At 44.7% G+C, this 20,210-nt stretch overlaps 1 protein-coding gene across 2 annotated transcripts in view; it reads left to right on the top strand.

Moving 5' to 3' along the window:
• Positions 1–20,210, top strand: part of LOC144606032 (sodium- and chloride-dependent GABA transporter 1) — a 63,098-nt gene that overhangs the window by 3,293 nt on the left and 39,595 nt on the right. The window contains exon 2 of one of the 2 annotated variants that reach the window (XM_078421811.1): positions 9,729–9,863. In XM_078421811.1, the coding sequence (XP_078277937.1) occupies positions 9,729–9,863 (135 nt within the window). Of the gene's footprint in view, positions 1–9,728; positions 9,864–20,210 lie in introns of those variants that run through there. The other variant, XM_078421812.1, reaches the window with a different exon arrangement.

The raw sequence follows: 20,210 nt of genomic DNA on the forward strand, positions 1-20,210 counted from the left end.
AAAGTACGATCAAGGGTAGTCTGAGGATCACCAAAGAGGTAGATAGCAGTTCAGCACTACTCCCTGGTTGTGGTAGGATGATTCAGAGGTAAAGTTGCTGCCTTACAGCGGCAGAGACCTGGGTTTGATCCTGACTATGGGTGCCATCTGTATGGAGTTTGAACGTTCTTCCTGGGACCACGTGGGTTTTCTCCGGGTGCACAGATTTCCTCCCACATTTTAAAGTCGTACAGGTTTGTATGTTAATTGGCTTCTGTAAAGCCCCCACTACTTCTCCCTGCTGGTATTGGTCTGAAGAAGATTCCTGATCTGAAATACTACTTGTGTCCTCCAGAGATGCGGTTGGCCCACTGACTTGCTCCAGCACTTTGTTTTGTATACTGGCATCTGCAGTTCCTTGTGTCCACACAAGTGCAAATATTTCTCTGGAGGTGGAACCAGATAGCTCGGTTATCATGTTATGATCATTGATTTGATGACGTTGCCCATGCCATTTTGTTTCTTTCCTGTCCCACTATTCTCCCTGGGCTGGAGTCCCGCCTCTTTGCTGCCAAAAGGATCGTAGGTTGTATCTGTAATAATAATAATAATAATAATGCATTACATTTATATAGCGCTTTTCATACACTCAAAGACGCTTTACAGGGATTTAGAGAACATAGGGAAGTGAATAAATAGATAAATAAGTAAACGAACAGAGAAAGGAGACAGAAGGTGAGGTGACCTTCTGTGGTTGAAGGCAGTACTGAACAGGTGAGACTTCAGTGATGTTTTGAATGTGGTGAGTGTGGAGGAGTCTCTGACGGTTTGGGGTAGTGAGTTCCATAGGGTGGGAGCAGCGATGGAGAAAGCCCTGTCCCCCCAGGATCTGAGTTTGGTCCGGATGTGGGGGGATAGGAGATTGGCAGCAGCAGAGCGGAGGGTGCTTGGTGCTTGGTTTCAGATGCTGTGCCTTTCTTTAAAGTTTAATGCTGTCACAAAAGGGTGATGGAGAGGTAGAGTTGCTGTCTGACAGCGCCAGAGACCTGGGTTCAATCCTGGCTATTGGTGCTGTCTGTACAGAGTTTGTACGTTCTCTCTGACCGCGTGGCTTTTCTCCGGTTGCCCTGGTTTCCTCCCACATTCCAAAGATGTGCAGGTTTGTCGGTTAATTGGTTTTGGTAAAATTGTCCCTGGTGTTTGTAGGATAGTCTAGTCTAGGGGCTGATCGCTGTTCGGCGTGGGTGTGGTGGTCTGAAGCGCCTGTTTCTATGCTGTATCTCGATCTCTAAAGTCTAAATTATGAGTTGTGCCTATTTGCTGGCAGGACAATTGCTAGATAGTGGCCTTGCATTCATTTTCCCATTTCACAACCATTGCTGTACTTGTAGGAGGCAATGTTTATTTATCCAGAGGCTCGTTTTAAAGAAAAATCTAAAGCTTCTTTCAACTTTACCGATTTAATCCCATCATCTTTGGGGGAATCTGTTAAACTCTTGTTGGTTTATTTTAAACATGGCTTTTATCTACCTTTATTGTAATTGGTTGGAAAAATTAGTTGTACTATTTCTTGAGGCTGCTACCTCTCAGTATTAAAGACTCTGGTTCTATCCTGACTACGGTTGCCGTCTGTGCAGAGTTTGTACATTCTTCGAGTGCTAAGGTTTCCTCGCACTCCAAAGACATGTAGGCTTGTAGGTTAATTGGCCCCAGTAAAATGCCCCTCGTGTGTAGGGAGTGGATGTGAAAGCGGGTTAACATGGAACTAATATACAACTGATCGATGATCAGCGTGGACTCGGTGAGCTGAAGGGCCTGTTTCCACACTGTATCTCTAAACTTTGAATTACTGTAAATGTATCTTGAATTTTCCTGTTCTAGGAGCATTCAGCTGCTTGTTGACTACTGAGCTCTCTTTTCTTCCTACCAAGTGGGAAAACAATATCTTGGTTTAATCTTTTACCCAGTGTTGACATTGGAAGCAGTACTCGCCCAAGTGTCAGTCAAGTTTATATCTTGGGTCGGGCATTCTAGTGGCGATGAGCCAATGTCGGCAACAGGTTTACCTGGCTTTATAGCAGGATGACCAGAAAGTACTGGCCATTTGAATCTGTGGGGAGTTTTATCCTTGATCCAATTGTCATGGTCATGCAGTGTGAAAAAGGGGCCCAATTTGCCCATGTTGACCCACATGCCCCATCCACACTAGTCCCACCTGCCTGCATTTGGCCCATATCCCTCTAAACCTGCCCTATCCATCTACCTGTCCAACCTGTGTTAAATATAATGATAGTACCTACCTGAACTACCTCCTCCAGCAGCTTGTTCCATACATTCCCCACCCTTTATGTTTAAAAAAAAAAAAAGTTGCCCCTCAGGTTCCTATTAAATCTTTTCCCCTCTCACCTTAAACCTATGTCCTCTGGTTCTTGATTTTCCCCTTCTTTGGGCGAAATACTGTGTTTACCTGATCTATTCTTCTCATGATCTTTTTCACCTCTGTAAGATCATCCTCCTGTGCTCCAAGGAATAATGTCCGAGCCTGCTCAACTTCTCCCTATCGCTATGTCTCTTGAGTCCAGGTAACATTCTGATCAATCTTTCATTTACCCGATCAATTCCTCTCATGATCTTGTGCACCTCTATCAGATCAACCCTCACCAAAGTGGCTAAAATAATTTCATTTGCAGTTTTGTCTTTGGTCTGTATTTCCTCCAAAGCTTCGAGGAACTTGAGCTTTGAGCTGACTGTAATTGTCAAGAAATCGTTAGAAGTCATATCTTCAGTGCAAGCATTGTTTCTGTACAACATCATTCAGAAGCCGCAAAGCATTAATTAAGTGGCTTGATCAATGTTCAATTGAGCATGACAAATATCTACTTTCTTGCCATACTAAAGTTTTGCTGGCAATGCTTTGTCAAGCTGACATGTCTGCTGTAGAAACAAGGATGACTTGCAAAAAAAAAAAAAGATACAAAATGCTGGAGTAACTTGGCAGGTCAGGCAGCATCCCTGGAGAACGTTTTGTTTCATCAGGCTCGCAGAAGGAATATGTCGCGAGAAGCAGTGGATTGAGTGGGTCCCGACCCGAAACGTCACCTATGTTTTCCATTCTCTCTGTAATCACATGGGTTTTCTGTGCATGCTCCACTTCCCTCCCACATTTCAAAGAAGTGCAGATTTGTCGGTAAATTGGTTTCTGTAAATTGTTCCTAGTGTGTAGGTTAAAACTAGTGTATGGGGTGATCGATGGTCGGCACGGACCAGTGGGCCGAAGGGCCTGACTTCACGCTGTATCTCCAAAACTAAAACTATGTCAGACTTTGAATGAGTGGAAATGTAAAGGCAGTAAATGTAATGTTCCCCGCCAGTATTACTGGTTTAGGAGCAATAAGGAAGAATTGCTGCAAGTCAAGTCAATTTTATTTGTATTGCACATTTAAAAACAACCCACGTTGACCAAAGTGCTGTACATCTGATTAGGTACTAAGGAAAAAAATGAAAGGGGAGGGTGTAACATGTTTTTAGTTAATTATTGCCCCGCAATGCTGTTTGATGTTTGAAGTTTAAGTAATTTTCCATTTTCTCAATGTCTGTGCTATTGATGGTAGATACAGCAGAGGTCAGTGTGATTTATACATCAGATGGTTATTGCGACATTACTATAATAATGTAATAATTTTATTACACACAACTAACGGAGGGCAACACAGTGGCACAAGGTAGAATTGCTGTTTTCCAGCACCAGAGACTCTGGTTCAATCCTGACCTTGGGTGTTGTCTGTACGGAGTTTGAGTTTGAGCGCTCCCCCTTGTGGGTTTTCTCCGGGTGCTCCGGTTTCCTGCCACACTCCAAAGGCGTTCAGGTTTGTAGGTTAATTAGCTTCGGTACAAATTGTAAACGGTTCTGAGGGTGTAGAATGGTGTTAGTGTACGGGGATCGCTGGTCGGCACTGACTCGGTGGGCCGAAGGGCCTGTTTCCGCTATTAAAAAAAACGAAACTCTCTCTAAACTAATAAATCTAAACCCATTTAAAATTACAGGAAGACGAGAGATGGAAAAGTAAAATCGAAACCATGCTGAATTCTCATGCACTCAAGCTTTTACCCAGAACGAAACACAATGAGTTTTGGTCACACTTCCTGTGACTGCATCATATTATCTCATTCATTGAAAATTCACATCAAGAGCACAGTTGGAATGCTAATTCATCATGAGTTGGCAAAAAGATTCTTTTTGCAAATCATCTGCAAGGAGTTGCCATGGAACTAAATTTAATTTTAGGCCCACACGAACTAAAGTTTACATCTGCAGCTGCAAGATGACAATGACTCAGCAAGTAGGCGCAACACCTGCTTTAGTTTAGTTGAGAGACATACCATGAAAACAGGCCCTTCGGCACACCGAGTCCATACTGACCATCCATCACCCATTCGCATTAGTTCTATATTATCCCGCTTTTTTAATCTGCTTCCTACACACGGGCACAATCTACAGAGGCCAATTAATCCACATACCTGCAGGTCTTTGGGATGACGGAGGCGCGTGGAGGTGGGTTGGTGAGTAAGTTTGTTAGGGGGTCTGGAACACGCTGCCAGAGATGGTGGTGGACGGATATGATAGTGACATAGAAACATAGAAAATAGGTGCAGGAGTAGGCCATTCGGCCCTTCAAGCCTGCACCGCCATTCAATATGATCATGGCTGATCATCCAGCTCAGTAACCTGTACCTGCCTTCTCTCCATACCCCCTGATCCCTTTAGCCACATCTAACTCCCTCTTAAATATAGCCAATGAACTGGCCTCAACTACCTTCTGTGGCAGAGAATTCCACAGACTCACCGTGTGAAGAAATGTTTTCTCATCTCGGTCCTAAAAGACTTCCCCCTTATCCTTAAGCTGTGACCCCTGGTTCTGGACTTCCCCAACATCGGGAACAATCTTCCCGCATCTAGGCTCTCCAACCCCTTAAGAATTTTATATGTTTCAATAAGATCCCCCTCAGTCTTCTAAATTCCAGCGAGTATAAGCCTAGTCTATCCAGTCTTTCTTAAAATGAAAGTCCTGCCATTCCAGGGATCAATCTGGTGAACCTTCTCTGTACTCCCTCTAAGGCTAGAATGTCTTTCCTCAGATTAGGAGACCAAAGCTGTACACAATACTCCAGGTGCGGTCTCACCAAGGCCCTGTACAACTGCAGCAGAACCTCCCTGCTCCTATACTCAAATCCTCCTGCTATGAATGCCAACATACCATTCGCTTTCTTCACTGCCTGCTGCACCTGCACGCTTGCACCTGACATCCAAGAGGCTTTTAGATGGGTGCAGGGAATAGAGGGATATGGATCATGCGCAGGCAGATCAGATCCTTTTAGCTTGGCATCATGTTTGACACGAGGATTGTGGGCCGATTGTGTACCTGTGCTGTTCTATGAAACAGTCACAGGGAGACTGTGCAGACTCTACACACAGATAGCACCAGAGGTCAGGATCGAACCCAGATCCCTGGCATTGTGCGGCAGTAGCTCCAACAGCTGTGGGGGGGGGGGAGGAGTAGAGTTACTGCCTTGCAGCTCCAGACTCCCGGGTTCAATCTTTACGTCGGGTGCTGTTTGTACGTTCTCCCTGCAACCGTGTCCATCATATCATATCATATCATATATATACAGCCGGAAACAGGCCTTTTCGGCCCTCCAAGTCCGTGCCGCCCAGTGATCCCCATACATTAACACTATCCTACACCCACTAGGGACAATTTTTACATTTACCCAGCCAATTAACCTACATACCTGTACGTCTTTGGAGTGTGGGAGGAAACCGAAGATCTCGGAGAAAACCCACGCAGGTCACGGGGAGAATGTACAAACTCCTTACAGTGCAGCACCCGTAGTCAGGATCGAACCTGAGTCTCCGGCGCTGCATTCGCTGTAAAGCAGCAACTCTACCGCTGCGCTACCGTGCCGCCCTAATGCTCTGGCTTCCTTCCATATTCCAAAGACAAACAGATTTGTGTGTTGATTAGCATTGGTGTAAATTGTCCCTAGTGTGTAGGATAGTGTTAGTGTAAGGGGTGATTGCTGATCGGCACGGACTCGGTGGGCTGGGGGGGCCTGTTCCCACACCGTATCTCTCAAATCTAAAAGTCCTCTAGAAACAAGTTTAAGATGGGTGGCTACAGAACTTGCGGACAATTGGAACTGGCTAGTCACTCTGCTTATTGCCAACTATTACCAGCAGAAGCTCAATGGGTCAGTGGTTTCCCCTTCAGTGCCAAATGTAATGATGCCAAACTCAAAGCAGCATGAAGGAACCCCTGGCAACACACCAACTCTAAAGTCTGAAATGTTGACTCGGCACGTTGGCGCAGCGGTAGAGTTGCAGACCCAGTAGACCCTGTATGTCTTTGGAGTGTGTGAGGAAACTGGAGCACCTGGGGGAAACCCACCAGGTCACGGAGCGAACGTACAGACAGCACCTGTAGTTTGGATCAAGTCCGGGTCTCTTGTGGTGTAAGGCAGTAACACTATGCTGTGCCATTGTTCTACCCCGGCTCCTGATTATTGTAACCTGTGCTGAGCTAAGCTTTGTTTTGCATGAAGTCCAATATCCACAATGAGGTAGAGGTGAATTGGACAGTATCCTAACTAATGGAAGGATTATTCAGAACTCGGGCAATAAAGGGGAAGAAGCTGTTCCTGTGTCTTGTGCGTGCTTTTTAAAAACTTCTGTATTTTCTGCTGGATGAGTGCAGGGAGAAGAAGGAATGACTGGGGTGGGACAAGTCTTTGATGACGTTGGCTGCTTTTCTAAGGCCGTGTGCTGTGTAGATGGAGTCAATGGTGGGAAGCCTGGTCCGTGTGATGGATTGGGCTACATCTACACTCTTGCGATCTTGGGCAGAGCTGTTCTGAAACCAAGTCGTGACGCGGCCCGACAATATGCTTTCTACTGTGTATCTGCAGAAGTTTGTGGGAGTTGCTGGAGACATGGGGAATTTCCTCAGGAAGTAGAGGCGTTGGTGTCCCTTCTTGACTGCGCCATCAACGTGGTTGGTCTGAGACAAATTATTAGTCGTATTAACGCCAAGGAACTTTAAGTTCCCAACCATTTCCACTTTGGCTCCATTGATGTTGATTGAGGCATGTACTCCACCATGGTTCCTGAAGCCAATAACTAGCACCTTTTGTCTTGCTGACATTGAGGGAGAGGTTCTTGTCCTGACACCATGGTATTAGGTTCCCCATCTCCTTCCTGTCTGCCAATATGTTCCACGAGCAATTGCTTAAACAAATTACAAGATGAGTATGTAAGCCAGTTGTGGGTTTGAGTATTTGTCCCATTTCTCCTTTTGTTTCTGACTGAGAATCTCAAAAACCTGCAGATGCTGGAAATCTGAAATAAAAGTAGGTAATGCTGGGGACATTCAGCAGGTTGGGCAGCATCTGTGGAGAGAGAAAACCAATCAATGTTTTGGGTCCCAGACCTATCTGAACTGGAAATATTTTTGCGTTTGGATAGTGGGCTTGCGTGGAACTAGTGTGAATGGGTGACCGATGATTGGTGAAGACTCAGTGGTATGGGTTGTTACCTTTATGGCACCAGAGACCCAGGTTTGATCCTGACCTCTGGTGTTATCGGGACGGAGTTTGTACGTTCTCCCTGTGACCACGTGGGTTTTCTCTGGGTGCCCTGGTTTCCTCCCACATGCCAAAGACCATCTCATTGCTGACCCTCTAAATATCTTTAATTGGACTTTATCTTGAACTAAACATTATTCCATTGATCCTGTATCTGCATACTGTGGATGGCTTATTGTAATTATGTACAGTCTTTCCGCTGACTGGATAGCAGGCAACAAAAAAGCTTTTCACTGAACACGGTATACGTGACAATAATAAACTAAACCAGAGTTTGAGACTATACTGTTTCAAGCTACACATTGCTTAGCAGGAAGATATTTTTGTGGGCTGCCCTGAATAGGAAGCAGTCTGCATGGATACAAAGGTTGAAAGAGGGAAGGAAGTGTGTTGCCAGATCATGCAAGCTAGTCCTATGTCTTCTGAAGATGGACACAAAATGCTGCAGTAACTCAGCACTTCTGGAGAGTAGGAATGGGTGACGTTTTGGATCAAGATCCTTCCTCTGTGCTATGTCTTCTGATGTTACCAAAGAACAAGTGGGTGTACCTGCTCAAACGTCAAGTGGTAATGTTTGTGGTTTCACATCCCTCGGATGCTGTCTAGCTGACGATAATGAGAGTTTTCTGTTTTAAGTGTGAGGAGAATCAACGGAAAAGGAAACAGGTAATTGGTGGGAGTAGTCCGTAATCCACCAAGAGTGCAATATAGATGAAGAAATAACATGAACCTGGTCTGAAATAATTGTGGGTGCTTTTAATTTTCATCTAGACTGAACAAATCAAATTGGCAAAAGTAGCCTTGACCAATTTAGTTTAAAGATACAGCGTGGGGAACAGGCTCTTCGGCCCACTGAGTCTGTGCTGACCAGTGATCCCCGCACATTAACACCATGCTACACACTAGGGAAAATGTACAATTGCACCAAACCAATTAACCTACAGTCCGGTAAAGTCTTTGGAGTGTGGGAGGAAACTATGCTGTCACAGAGAGAACATACAAACTCCTTACAGACAGCACCTGTAAGCAGGATTGAACTCTGGTCTTTGGCGCTGTGAGGCAACAACTCTACCACTGTGCTGCCCCTCTTTGGGGGAATATCTTGGGACAATATATTATAGACTCAACCAGTGAACAGGCTGCTTTAGATGTGGCAGATGGGGAAGATACTAAGGGTATAAGGGAAAGTTTGGTTTTGCATCATGATGTTTTGCAATTCCATTCCCCAGAGAGCTGGAGGCTGAGTCATTGAAAGTTTTCAAGGCAAGCACATAGTTGTGAGGAACATCTCGGGACTGTAGAGCCTGCGGGCAAGGCAAAGCTTGAGACTTATTTGACCTTCTCCCAGCCCTACATTGCCCCAATGTCCTTGCATTCTCCCAATGTACATTGGACAACATGCAGACATTGAGCCTCTGGTTAATCTGCTATATACTCCATCTATCAGGGGTCTCTTTTCTGTAAAACAAATTGTTGGAGGACTTTTAGGCCTTGGCGATATAGCATGGAAACACCGTCCCCTCCACTGTCACTAACCTACACACTAAGGACAATTTTTACTGAAGCCAATTAACCTACAAACCTGAATTTAGACACAAATTGCCAGAGTAACTTGACGGGTGGAGTCTCTGGTCAGGACCCAGACTGTCTTAAAGGTCCCGACCCAAGATATCACCCATCCTTTTTCTCCAGAGGTGCTGCCTGACCAGCTGAGTTTCTCCAGCATTTTGTGTCTATCTTCAGCATAAACCAGCATCTGCAGTTTCTTTCTACACATTTAACCTACAAACCTGTACATCTTTGGAGTGTGGGAGGAAACCAGAGCACCGAGTGAAAACCCGCACGGTCACGGGGAGAACGTACAAACTCCACACAGACAGCACCCTTAGCCAGGATCTAACTTGGGCCTTTTGTGTTGAGGTAGCAGGATCTACCTCTGTGCCACTGTGCATGTGAGCACAGCAGACCAGGCAGCATGTGTGGAGGGGATGGATCGGTGATGTTTTGTGTCGGGACCCTACCGTACTGCTTTACCGCCAGAGTGTTTCTCTTTAACATGTGTCCCCTCCGTTCTTTATCGCTTATCCTAACTCTCTGTTGGTCTCTGGCAGGTGCCTTCATTATCCCGTACCTGGTCATGGTCTTGCTGTGTGGGATCCCGCTGCTCCTCATGGAATACACCATCGGACAGTACACGAGCTTGGGACCTGTCCACGCCTTGGCTAAGATCTGCCCTCTCCTGAAAGGTTGGTTGATTATTATGCAAACAGCACGTTAAATCTTCTTTAATTGGATCTCAACCGCAAGAGGACTAACCGTCTAATTACCAACCTCCACTCGGTCTGTGTTATTTATAGAGTTCAGCACACTCTACTCTCTGAATTTGATGAAGATTTGTACATTTTGCAGCCTCTGTCAACTCAAAACGTTCCCCATTTGTTCACCGATGAAACTAATCTAACTGTTCAGAAAGCTGATATTTAACTAACAAATCTTCCAAGAGTCATGACTCTGTCAGGGCAGCATTAACTATTTCCAATAGCTTGCTCTTGCAGTCAATTCCTTGTGCCATTAAACGTCCTGAACCATCGTTGGTACTGTGAGGTTCTGGAACTGGGAAGAGGCCTGTTACTTTGTATCTGGCACAGAAGGTGATTTGTATCATATTGGCCCAAATGGATGAGATCTCGCAGTCCCTGTTGACTTCCTGCATCGGGGGAGGGTTGTAAGCTGATGGAGTTCTTTGCCAAGAGAAACATTAGGAACCAATTACTTTGGTGGCCTGAGCCTTGGGTTTCAAATGGAAGAATCTGTAATGTTTAGCCAAGCTGTAATGACACTCCATATAAATACTGTTTTTGCAGAATAATCTACAATAATTTGCAAATTCCCGTATATTTAAAAAAACAACGCTCCAGTTTTGAAATTTCTCATCTATGTTCTCTCCTTAGCATTAGCAGAAGCGAACATTTATAACTTGGCTGTCACTAAACATATAAAATACATTGCCCTGTAGTCTAACAGCTCATGGACTCCCCCTCGCCTCCGCTCCCCTCCCCACGTCCCACCCAGTGCAGGGTCTCTGGAAACCACGTCAGTCAGCCATCTTGGAACCAATGGAACTGGATTGAAGGCAGGAAATCTTGACATCCTGAGGGGTCGGCCAAGAGAAGGGAGACTAATTTAAAAGGCTGTAGAATTGTGTTCCAATTTTAACCATGTTCTTGTCTGGAACAATGACCATGCAAGACCAAATAATGTAAATAGCATGTGTTCCTCCGTGTGTAACATCTTACACCATCATTATGAAGTGTATGGTGATGGCGATAGCTACTGTTCTATTGCTGGGAAATGCTCTGTTTCCACTTCCAATCACTGTAAATACTCCAATAAATGTAGGTTGCCAGCAGTTTTTTTTAAAAAAAACCTAAATAACTACCAGAGAAGAAATTCTACAGTCTCGAGTCTCAGCATTTGAAATTGGCCCTCCTTTAGAAAAGATTACCTATAAAGAGCGACACAGTGGCACAGCAGTAGAGTGGCTGCCTTACAATGCCAGAGACCCAGGTACAATCCTGACTACGGGTGTTTGTACGGAGTTTGTACATTCTCCCCGTGACCATGTGGGTTTGGTCCGGGTGTTCAGGTTTCCTGCCACAATCCAAAGGCGTGCAGGTTTGCAGGTTAATTTGCTTCTGTTAATTGTCCCCTGTGTGTAGGATAGTGCTAATGTACGGGGTGATCGCTCATCGGTGCAGACTGCATGGGCTGAAGTTCTGCACTGTATCTCGAGTCTAGGGTGGATCCGGTCAATGGAAACACCAGTTGAAGTTGGGCTGCACCTTTTGGCTTGCTAATGACTAGCCAGTCATCATTGCTTTAACTTGTTCCATCTTGCAATGATTCCCAAGAGAACACCACATCTGACTCTATTTAATGGTGTGTTTATGTTCAGTGCCATAGGATGGGGAGCAGTTTAACTTGAGTTCTGCTATTCGAGGCTGAACACCTGCATCTCTCAAGCGAAACATAGAAAATAGATGCAGGAGGAGACCATTTGGCCCTTCGAGCCTGCACCGTCATTCATTGTGATCATGGCTGATTATCCACAATCAGTAACCTGTGCCTGCCTTCTCCCCATGTCCCTTGATTCCGCTAGCCCCTAGAGCTCTATCTAACTCCCTTTTAAATTCATCCAGTGAATTGGCCTCCACTGCCCTCTGTGGCAGAGAATTCCACAAATTCACAACTCTCTGGGTGAAAACATTTTTTCTCACCTCAGAGGGGAGGAGAGAATTGAAGGCATGGACAATGCTTAGCAAATTATTGTCTCTGCTTATTTTAAAAATCTAACGATGAACAGACCAAGTAGGACAATAATTAACCAGTGAGTATAAGCCATGCTTCTAGACTGAAATGCTGGTGCCCATGTAAACTTACAAGAGTGCTGAATATAGTTTTTTTAGTTGTAGGAGCAGAATTAGGCCATTTGGCCCATCAAGTCTACTCTGCCATTCAATCATTGCTGATCTATCTTTCCCTCTCAACCCCATTCTCCTGCCTTCTCCTCATGACACCTGCATTAATCTATCCATCTCTGCCTTAAATATCCATTGACTTGGCCTCCACAGACTTCTGTCACAATGAATTCCACAGATTCACCACTAAGGGCGGCACGGTGGCGCAGCAGTAGAGTTGCTGCCTTACAGCGAATGCAGCACCGGAGACCCGGGTTTGATCCCGACTACGGGTGCTGTCTGTACGGAGTTTGTACGTTCTCCCCGTGACCTGCGTGGGTTTTCTCCAAGATCTTAGGTTTCCTCCCACACTCCAAAGACGTACAGGTCTGTAGGTTAATTGGCTTGGTAAATGTAAAAATTGTCCATACGGGTATAGGATAGTGTTAGTGTGCGGGGATCGCTGGTCGGCGCGGACCCGGTGGGCCGAAAGGGCCTGTTTCCGCGCTGTATCTCTAAACGTCTGACTAAAGAAATTCCTCCCCATCTCCTTTCCAAAGGTATGTGCTTTCATTCTGAGGCGGTGGCCTCTGATCCTAGTATCTCTCACTAATGGAAACGTCTTCTCCATACCCACTCTACCCAGGCCTTTCACTATTTGGTAACTTTCAATGAGGTCCCCTCTCATCCTTCTAAACTCCAATGATAACAGGCTCGGTACTCATCGTATGTTAACACAATCATCCCTGAGGTAATTCTCGTAAACCTCTTCTGGACCCCCTCCACTGCCACTGCCAGTGCATCCTTCAAGGTTATTCAAGAATCTGCAAAAATGCACACGAAGTGGAAGCAGGATGGACCCTTCATTATGTGTAGGAAAGAACGACAGATGCTGGTTTAAACTGAAGATGGACACAAATAGCAGGAGTAACTCGGTGGGCCTGTGCCGCTGAGTTACTCCAGCTTTTTGTGTCTATCTTTGGTCCCTTCATTGGTTGTTACTTGCCCGGCCCCTTGATGGGGGTCTTGTCTGATCTTATCTGTCGGTGCCACATCATCCTGTACCTACTCCGTCTCCTTTTCACCCACCACTATCTTCAGTTTCATGAAACAAATATACCAGCCAGATACTGAGGAGACGCGATCCTTCTTTAGAGCCTGTTCAAGCTTGGAAACAACTGAAGCTTTTGTGGCTGGTTTCGTTTGTAAATGTTCAAGGCGTAGCTGAGAGGCAATTAATGTAAATAAAAATCATCTTTTAATTAATCTACTTTGAAAAGGCTTTTTATCTTAAACTGCTCTGCCAATACTCCTAAGACCCAATGGCTTAGCAGCCTCGATGGTGCTGGAAGTAGTTTGGGTTTGCTTGCTGAGTGCTTTCTGTAGAGATTTGTGTGGTTCATGAAAGAACACCCTTGTTAAAGGCCATTTCTTGCTCTCCTGCATCTGCAGAGCAAGAATTGAATTCTGGCATTAATCTCGAGCAGTTGGCACCTCTTTGGCTCAAAGCCTACTCTTGATCCCAAGTAACCTGGATAGGGTTGATATGGAGAGGATGTTTCCAATAGTGGGAGAGTCTAGGAACAGAGGTTACACCCTCAGAATTAAAGTACGTTCCTTTAGCAAGGAGATAAAGAATTTCTTTAGTCCGAGGGTGGTGAATCTGTGGAATTCATTGCCGCAAAGGGCTGTGGAGGCTAAGTCAATGGATATTTTTAAGGCAGAGATGGATAGATTCTTGATTATTACGGGTGTCGGGGGTTATAGGGAGAAGGCAGGAGAATGGTGTTGAGGGAAAGATAGATCCACCATGATTGAACGGCAGAGTAGACTTGATGGGCTGAATGGCCTAATTCTGCTCCTATAACTTATGAACTTACAACCAATGATGGATCACAGTGCAATGGTATATCTTGTGGCTGCCTCTTAGAGCAAGAGTTCCTGGAACCCTGACCTTTGTCATAATTCTGCTGTCAAGCACAGATTTGTATTTTCAAAAATAATGTTTCTGCTGTAAATTCTTCTCGTCATGAGATAAATTTAAGTAATTCAGCCTTTGGGACTTGTATTTCCCAGAGATGTATATATATATATATATATATATATTTAGCCAGCTTATTGATGCAGTCAAAAGAGAACAAAGGAACTTCTCTACTTGATTCCCCTTGATTGTTGTTTAATATATCGTCAAGTACTAATGTATAAAAATGTTCAGATGTACGCGAGTCAGAACTCTAAAAATAACACACGAGGAGTTTCAGCCCTTTGGGCTAACTTTGGTTCTCATTGAGGTTAAATGCAGGTGGTACTGGCAAAATGTATTTACAATGATGTTTGTCTCTGATTTAGTCTGTACATTTAATCCCTCTCCAATCAATGCTGTTTCCTTGTGTTTTATTTTTGTCTATCAGTGACTGAATCCAAGCCCACTCAATCTAAAATAAATTTGGTGGCTAAAATCAGCAGTGTGAACAGTGCAATGACAATCATATCATATATCATATATCATATATATACAGCCGAAAACAGGCCTTTTCGGCCCACCAAGTCCGTGCCGCCCTGTGATCCCCGTACATTAACACTATCATACACCCACTAGGGACAATTTTTACATTTACCCAGCCAATTAACCTACATACCTGTACGTCTTTGGAGTGTGGGAGGAAACCGAAGATCTCGGAGAAAACCCACGCAGGTCACGGGGAGAACGTACAAACTCCTTACAGTGCAGTACCCGTAGTCAGGATCGAACCTGAGTCTCCGGCGCTGCATTCGCTGTAAAGCAGCAACTCTACCGCTGCGCCACCGTGCCGAGTGCATGTTAATTGATCAGCTATCTTCTTTAAAGTTTGCTCTCTCTTCTGCACCGTGTCCTTTCTCTAGCTCTCACCGTTTCAAATTTTTTTTCTCTGGGATACCTTGTCCTCATCTCCCCGTCCCTCCGCCCTCGAGCACCATTTAAAGAAGCTTCATCTGTGGTGGAATTGACAGCAGCTTTTGCCCTGACTAACAGTTTGGCCGAAATCCTTTGAAACAACATAAAAGGCCATCTACTGGTGCAAGTCTTGCATTCTTCATTGGAGGATGTAATGCAGGACTCTGATAAACAGTGCCAAAGCACACCCACATGCATCAGCAATACGTGTGTGGAGGTTGTTCTCAAAGTAAGTCCAGTGTTCAAGTTGCTGTATCAGGAGAACAATGTCATCAGTTGTAGACGTGTGTGGGCTCCCCTCCTACAGATCAGATGAGTCGTGAAGCTAAGTGCTATTCACAGGCTGGAGGCAGCTCCGCACTGATTTAGGGTTTGTGTTTATCATTGTCACGTGTACAGAGGTACGGTGGAAAGCTTTGTTTTGCATGGTATAACAGGTCAGATATACCATATATAAGAATGCAATCACGTTTAACTCTGGTACAATAGATAGATCAAAGGGGAAGATACAGGTGCAGAATATAGTTCTCCACACTGTAGCGCATCAGATCCATAGACAAAGTCCAATGTCCACAATGGGGTAGAGGTGAATCAGACCTGGCTTCTGGAAGGACCGTTCAGAAGCCTGGTAACAGAGGGGAAGCAGCTGTTCCTGAGTGGTAGTGCGCACTTGAAGGCTTGTGTACCTTCTACTGGATGGGAGCAGGGAGAAGGAATGACTGGGGTGGGACAAGATTTTGATTATCATAGAAACATAGAAAATAGGTGCAGGAGTAGGCCATTCGGCCCTTCGAGCCTGCACCGCCATTCAATATGATCATGGCTGATCATCCAGCTCAGTAACCTGTACCTGCCTTCTCTCCATACCCCCTGATCCCTTTAGCCACAAGGGCCACATCTAACTCCCTCTTAAATATAGCCAATGAACTGGCCTCAACTACCTTCTGTGGCAGAGAATTCCACAGACTCACCACTCTCTGTGTGAAGATATGTTTTCTCACCTCGGTTCCTTTATCCTTAAGCTGTGACCCCTGGTTCTGGACTTCCCCAACATCGGGAACAATCTTCCCTCATCTAGCCTCTCCAACCCCTTAAGAATTTTATATGTTTCTATAAGATCCATCATGGCTGCTTTTCTGAGGCAGTGTGAAGTGTCGTTAGTCCATGGAGGGGATTCTGATCTGTGTGATTAGACTGGGCTACGTCCACAACTCCCTGCAATCTATCTTGCTATCCCCTGCACCCTCCCCCCCCCCACCCACAAACACAGGCCCATTACAGGAAGTGCCTGTGAATGTACAGGTAGTGTTTACTGTAGGGCGTACCGTAACTCAGTGTAGCCTTCAAGACCACAAGCATCCTAAAGCATTAGAACGCACAACACATCTCTGCAATTGCCATTTTGTGATACCGGCTTAGTTTTCGGATGAAGGTTTAAAAAGCAGATGTTGTGCTACAGAGTTAAAACTTTTAATCTCTTGCTCTGCCCACAGTAAAGAGCTGTTTGGGTTTGTTGACTTTTTTTCCCCTGCGTAACTATGGTTACACTTCAGAAGTAATTTACTAATTAAGAAACATTTTAAAGCTTCCGAGAATGCAAAATTGCTAGGGTTCTTTTACAGATGTGGAATAGTAGGGACTCAAGAGTCTGAGCTACAGGGAGAGGTTGGGCAGGCAAGGACTTTATTAATGACTAAGAAGGAACTGCAGATGCTGGTTTAAACCAAAGATAGACAGAAAATGCTGGAGTAACTCAGCAGGACAGGCAACATCTCTGGAGAGAAGGAATGGGTGATGTTTTGGGTCGAGGCCCTTCTTCAGACTACTCCAGCACTTTGTATCTCTATCGGAGGGGAAAAAGTATCTGCCCCCAAAAAATAATAAATCAGGAGAAGGGAACAAAAACGGGAAAGAAGAGGTGTAGATGAAGTGATGGAAAGCTAATTTATAGCACAAGGGCTATAAATTGCCTGAAAAAATGAAAAATGTTGATGTGTTCAGTTAGGCAGCATTTCTGGAAAGAGAAATAGAGTTAACATTTTGGGTGAACAGAGCTTCAGCTTAGAGATGCAGCATGGATGGTAATGTTTACATGAAGGAACACAAGGAACTGCAGGTGCTGGTTTACCAAGGGAAAAAAAAACAAAGTGCTGGAATAACTCAGTGGGTCAGGCAGCATCTCTTGAGGATATGGATAGGTGACATTTGGGATCGGGACCCTTCTTCAGACTCTACGATCCCGACCTGAAATGTCATCTATCCATGTCTTCAAGGGATGACGTGCACAGTGGCGTAGTGGTAGAATTGCTGCCTCACAGGGTGGGTTAGATCCTGACCACGGGTGCTGTCTGTATGGAGTTTGTATGTGTGGATTTTCTCTGGTTTCCTCCTACACTCAAGACGTGCAGGTTTGCAGGTTAATTGGCTTTGGTAAATTGTCCCTAGTGTGTGGGATGGAGCTCTAGTCCGGGTGATTGCAGGTGGACTCTGTGGGCTGAAGGGCCTGTTTCCACAGTGCATCTCTAAAGATAAAACTAAGTGGTGTTTGACCCGCTGAGTTATTCCAGCACTTTATTTTTTATTTCCTTTGGTAAACTGATATCTGCTTTTCCTTATCTTAGTGTAAACATTAGTATCCAAGCAGGGATTATAATGGCAGCTTGATATCGGCGACTCATTTTGATTCTTGTCCCATTGCTATTTCATTTTCACTTGGAAACACACCTATGGATTTCCCAGCAAATGTGGCATTACCTGGAGTGGACTCTAAACGGCCTTGTCTAGCAGGCATGCCCTGTCCCAGCAATATAGAAGCCCACTGTCTTTGTTCCTGTTAAATTCAGTTTAGTTCCAGTGAATTAAGCAGCCTATTTAAACTCTCTTGAAGATAAGAATCTTCGGTGTGGTGGAGGATTATGGCCTAATGTGGATTTAGCCCGAGGGAAGGATGGTAACTGAAACCAAGTGCATTTAAAGGCATGTAAGAAAGAATAAGGTGCAGGGACGCAAGCAAGCAGGGGAGTGGGACTAGAAATTCACGTAGTATTAATGGACTCCAGTCACCAAAATGTGGTTGCATTTCGAGACCCTGCACCACCTGGAAAATCTTTATCAACCGTTAGCTGACTAGTAGCATGGTGTTAAAAATAAAATGTGCAGTGCATTAGGGTCAGTAGATGCTGGCTGCTTTAATTTTTTTTTTTAACAAAAAATTGAATTGCCTGATATACCAGTGCCCTTTCTTTCAAAATCTGGATCGGGGCAGGCAGGTGTGATGAGCAAGTATGGACCTTTTTCATTTGGGCATGCCAATGAACAACTTATTTGTGAAATGTGGTTTTCCCAAGAGAGCAGTTTCTCGGCAAAATGACAAACTTTGTGGCGTGGATTAATTAATGGGATTGCTGGTCTCTCATTTCCTAAAGTAGTTTTGAGCAGTTGCCTAAACTGTTTGCAATCCTTTAGCTGAAGGTATTCATTCCTCAGTGTTGTTGGTGGGGAGTTCCAGGGATCATAGGGACCCGGTGCTGATGAAGGAAAGGAAATCTTTTGGGATGTGTTGTTGTGGGACTACAAAGTAGCAGGTGCACACGATTTCTATCTTGTAGAAGCCAAGAACTGCGGATGCAGGTGACGTTTCAGTTCTGCATTGGGGAAACCACAGTGAGTATAGAAACCACCTCTGTTCCTGACGCCATTCATTCATCACTCAATCAACCAACCTTCTCTGCTCTGAGGTCGATGTAGGAGGCCTGGGTAGAGTGGATGCTAAGAGGATGTTTCCACTAGTGGGAGAGTCTAGGATCAGAGGCCTTGGCCTCAGAATAAAAAGACGTACCTTTAGAAAGATGAGGACGAATATCTTTAGTCAGAGGGTGGTAAACCTGTGGAATTCATTGCCACAGACAGCTGTGGATATTTTTTTAGGTGGAGATTGACAGATCGAGATGAGAAAACATTTCTTCACACAGAGAGTGGTGAGTCTGTGGAATTCTCTGTCACAGAAGGTAGTTGAGGCCAGTTCATTGGCTATATTTAAGAGGGAGTTAGATGTGGCCCTTTTTGCTAAAGGGATCAGGGGGTATGGAGAGAAGGCAGGTACAGGCTACTGAGCTGGATGATCAGCCATGATCATATTGAATGGCGGTGCAGGCTCGAAGGGCCGAATGGCCTACTCCTGCACCTATTTTCTATGTTTCTATGTAAAGGTGTCTTGATTAGTGGAGATTGATAGATTCTTGATTAATGAGGGTGTCAAGGGTTATGGAGAGAAGACAGGAAAATGAGGTTGCGAGGCAAAGATAGATCAGCCATCATTAAATGTCAGAGTTGCCTTGATGGGCCAAATGGCCTAATTCTGCTCCTCTAACTTATGAACCTATGTACTCTATGCAGTCCCTTATCCATTTCAGCACCTCCTGCCCCACCTTGTGCAGTGTGTGAAGAGGTCCACTCTTTCTGCCACTTGCATTTTGCATCTGTGTGTTCCTGGTATCCTGAATGTTCCTTCCTTATTTGAGGGGTCATGACTCATAAAGTCCCAGAAGTCAGTGGGATGTTGTACTTCTTTCAGGGCACTTTGAGCACATCCTTGACACCTTTCCTGTGTTCACCTACCAATCTCTTCCATGGTGGAAGTTGGCTTGGAGGGCATGTCCGGAACCGTATTTCTGAATTATTGGCACTGTTTCAGAACCTTTTATGGCAATCTTCACCCAACAATGCTACCAGTCATCAATTAATAATCTATTTAATGGTTTGAATTCTGGCCAGGGTACTAGGGAAGGAAAAACCCCAATTAGGATATTTTGTAGAAACCTGAGATGTAAAAGATGAGTTCAGTAAAATTATCAAATTAGATTTTATATTTGAATCTCTGGAGCCAAGAGAGCCTTTGAAGTCGGAGATGGTGAACCACATTATTATTTTTTTAACAATTGGCAATTATTGGCTAATTTATTTTGCAAAATGTCCTAGACAAACATGTCTAATGCATTCATAGCTGGTTCCATCTATCTGCTGACAATATGAGATTCTTCACAATATCCCATTGCATGAAGACAAAACGACTTCTAAATCACCCAAGAGCCTGAACCCAAATGCATTAGGAATCTGGTTGTTTTTACCTATCCTAAATAGAGTCATACAGCATGGAAACAGGCCCTTTGGCACAGCCTGTCCATGCCAATTTAGATGCCTCG

The sequence above is a fragment of the Rhinoraja longicauda genome, chromosome 25, assembly GCF_053455715.1.
Source record: "Rhinoraja longicauda isolate Sanriku21f chromosome 25, sRhiLon1.1, whole genome shotgun sequence".
In the NCBI taxonomy this organism is placed as follows: Eukaryota; Metazoa; Chordata; class Chondrichthyes; order Rajiformes; family Arhynchobatidae; genus Rhinoraja; species Rhinoraja longicauda.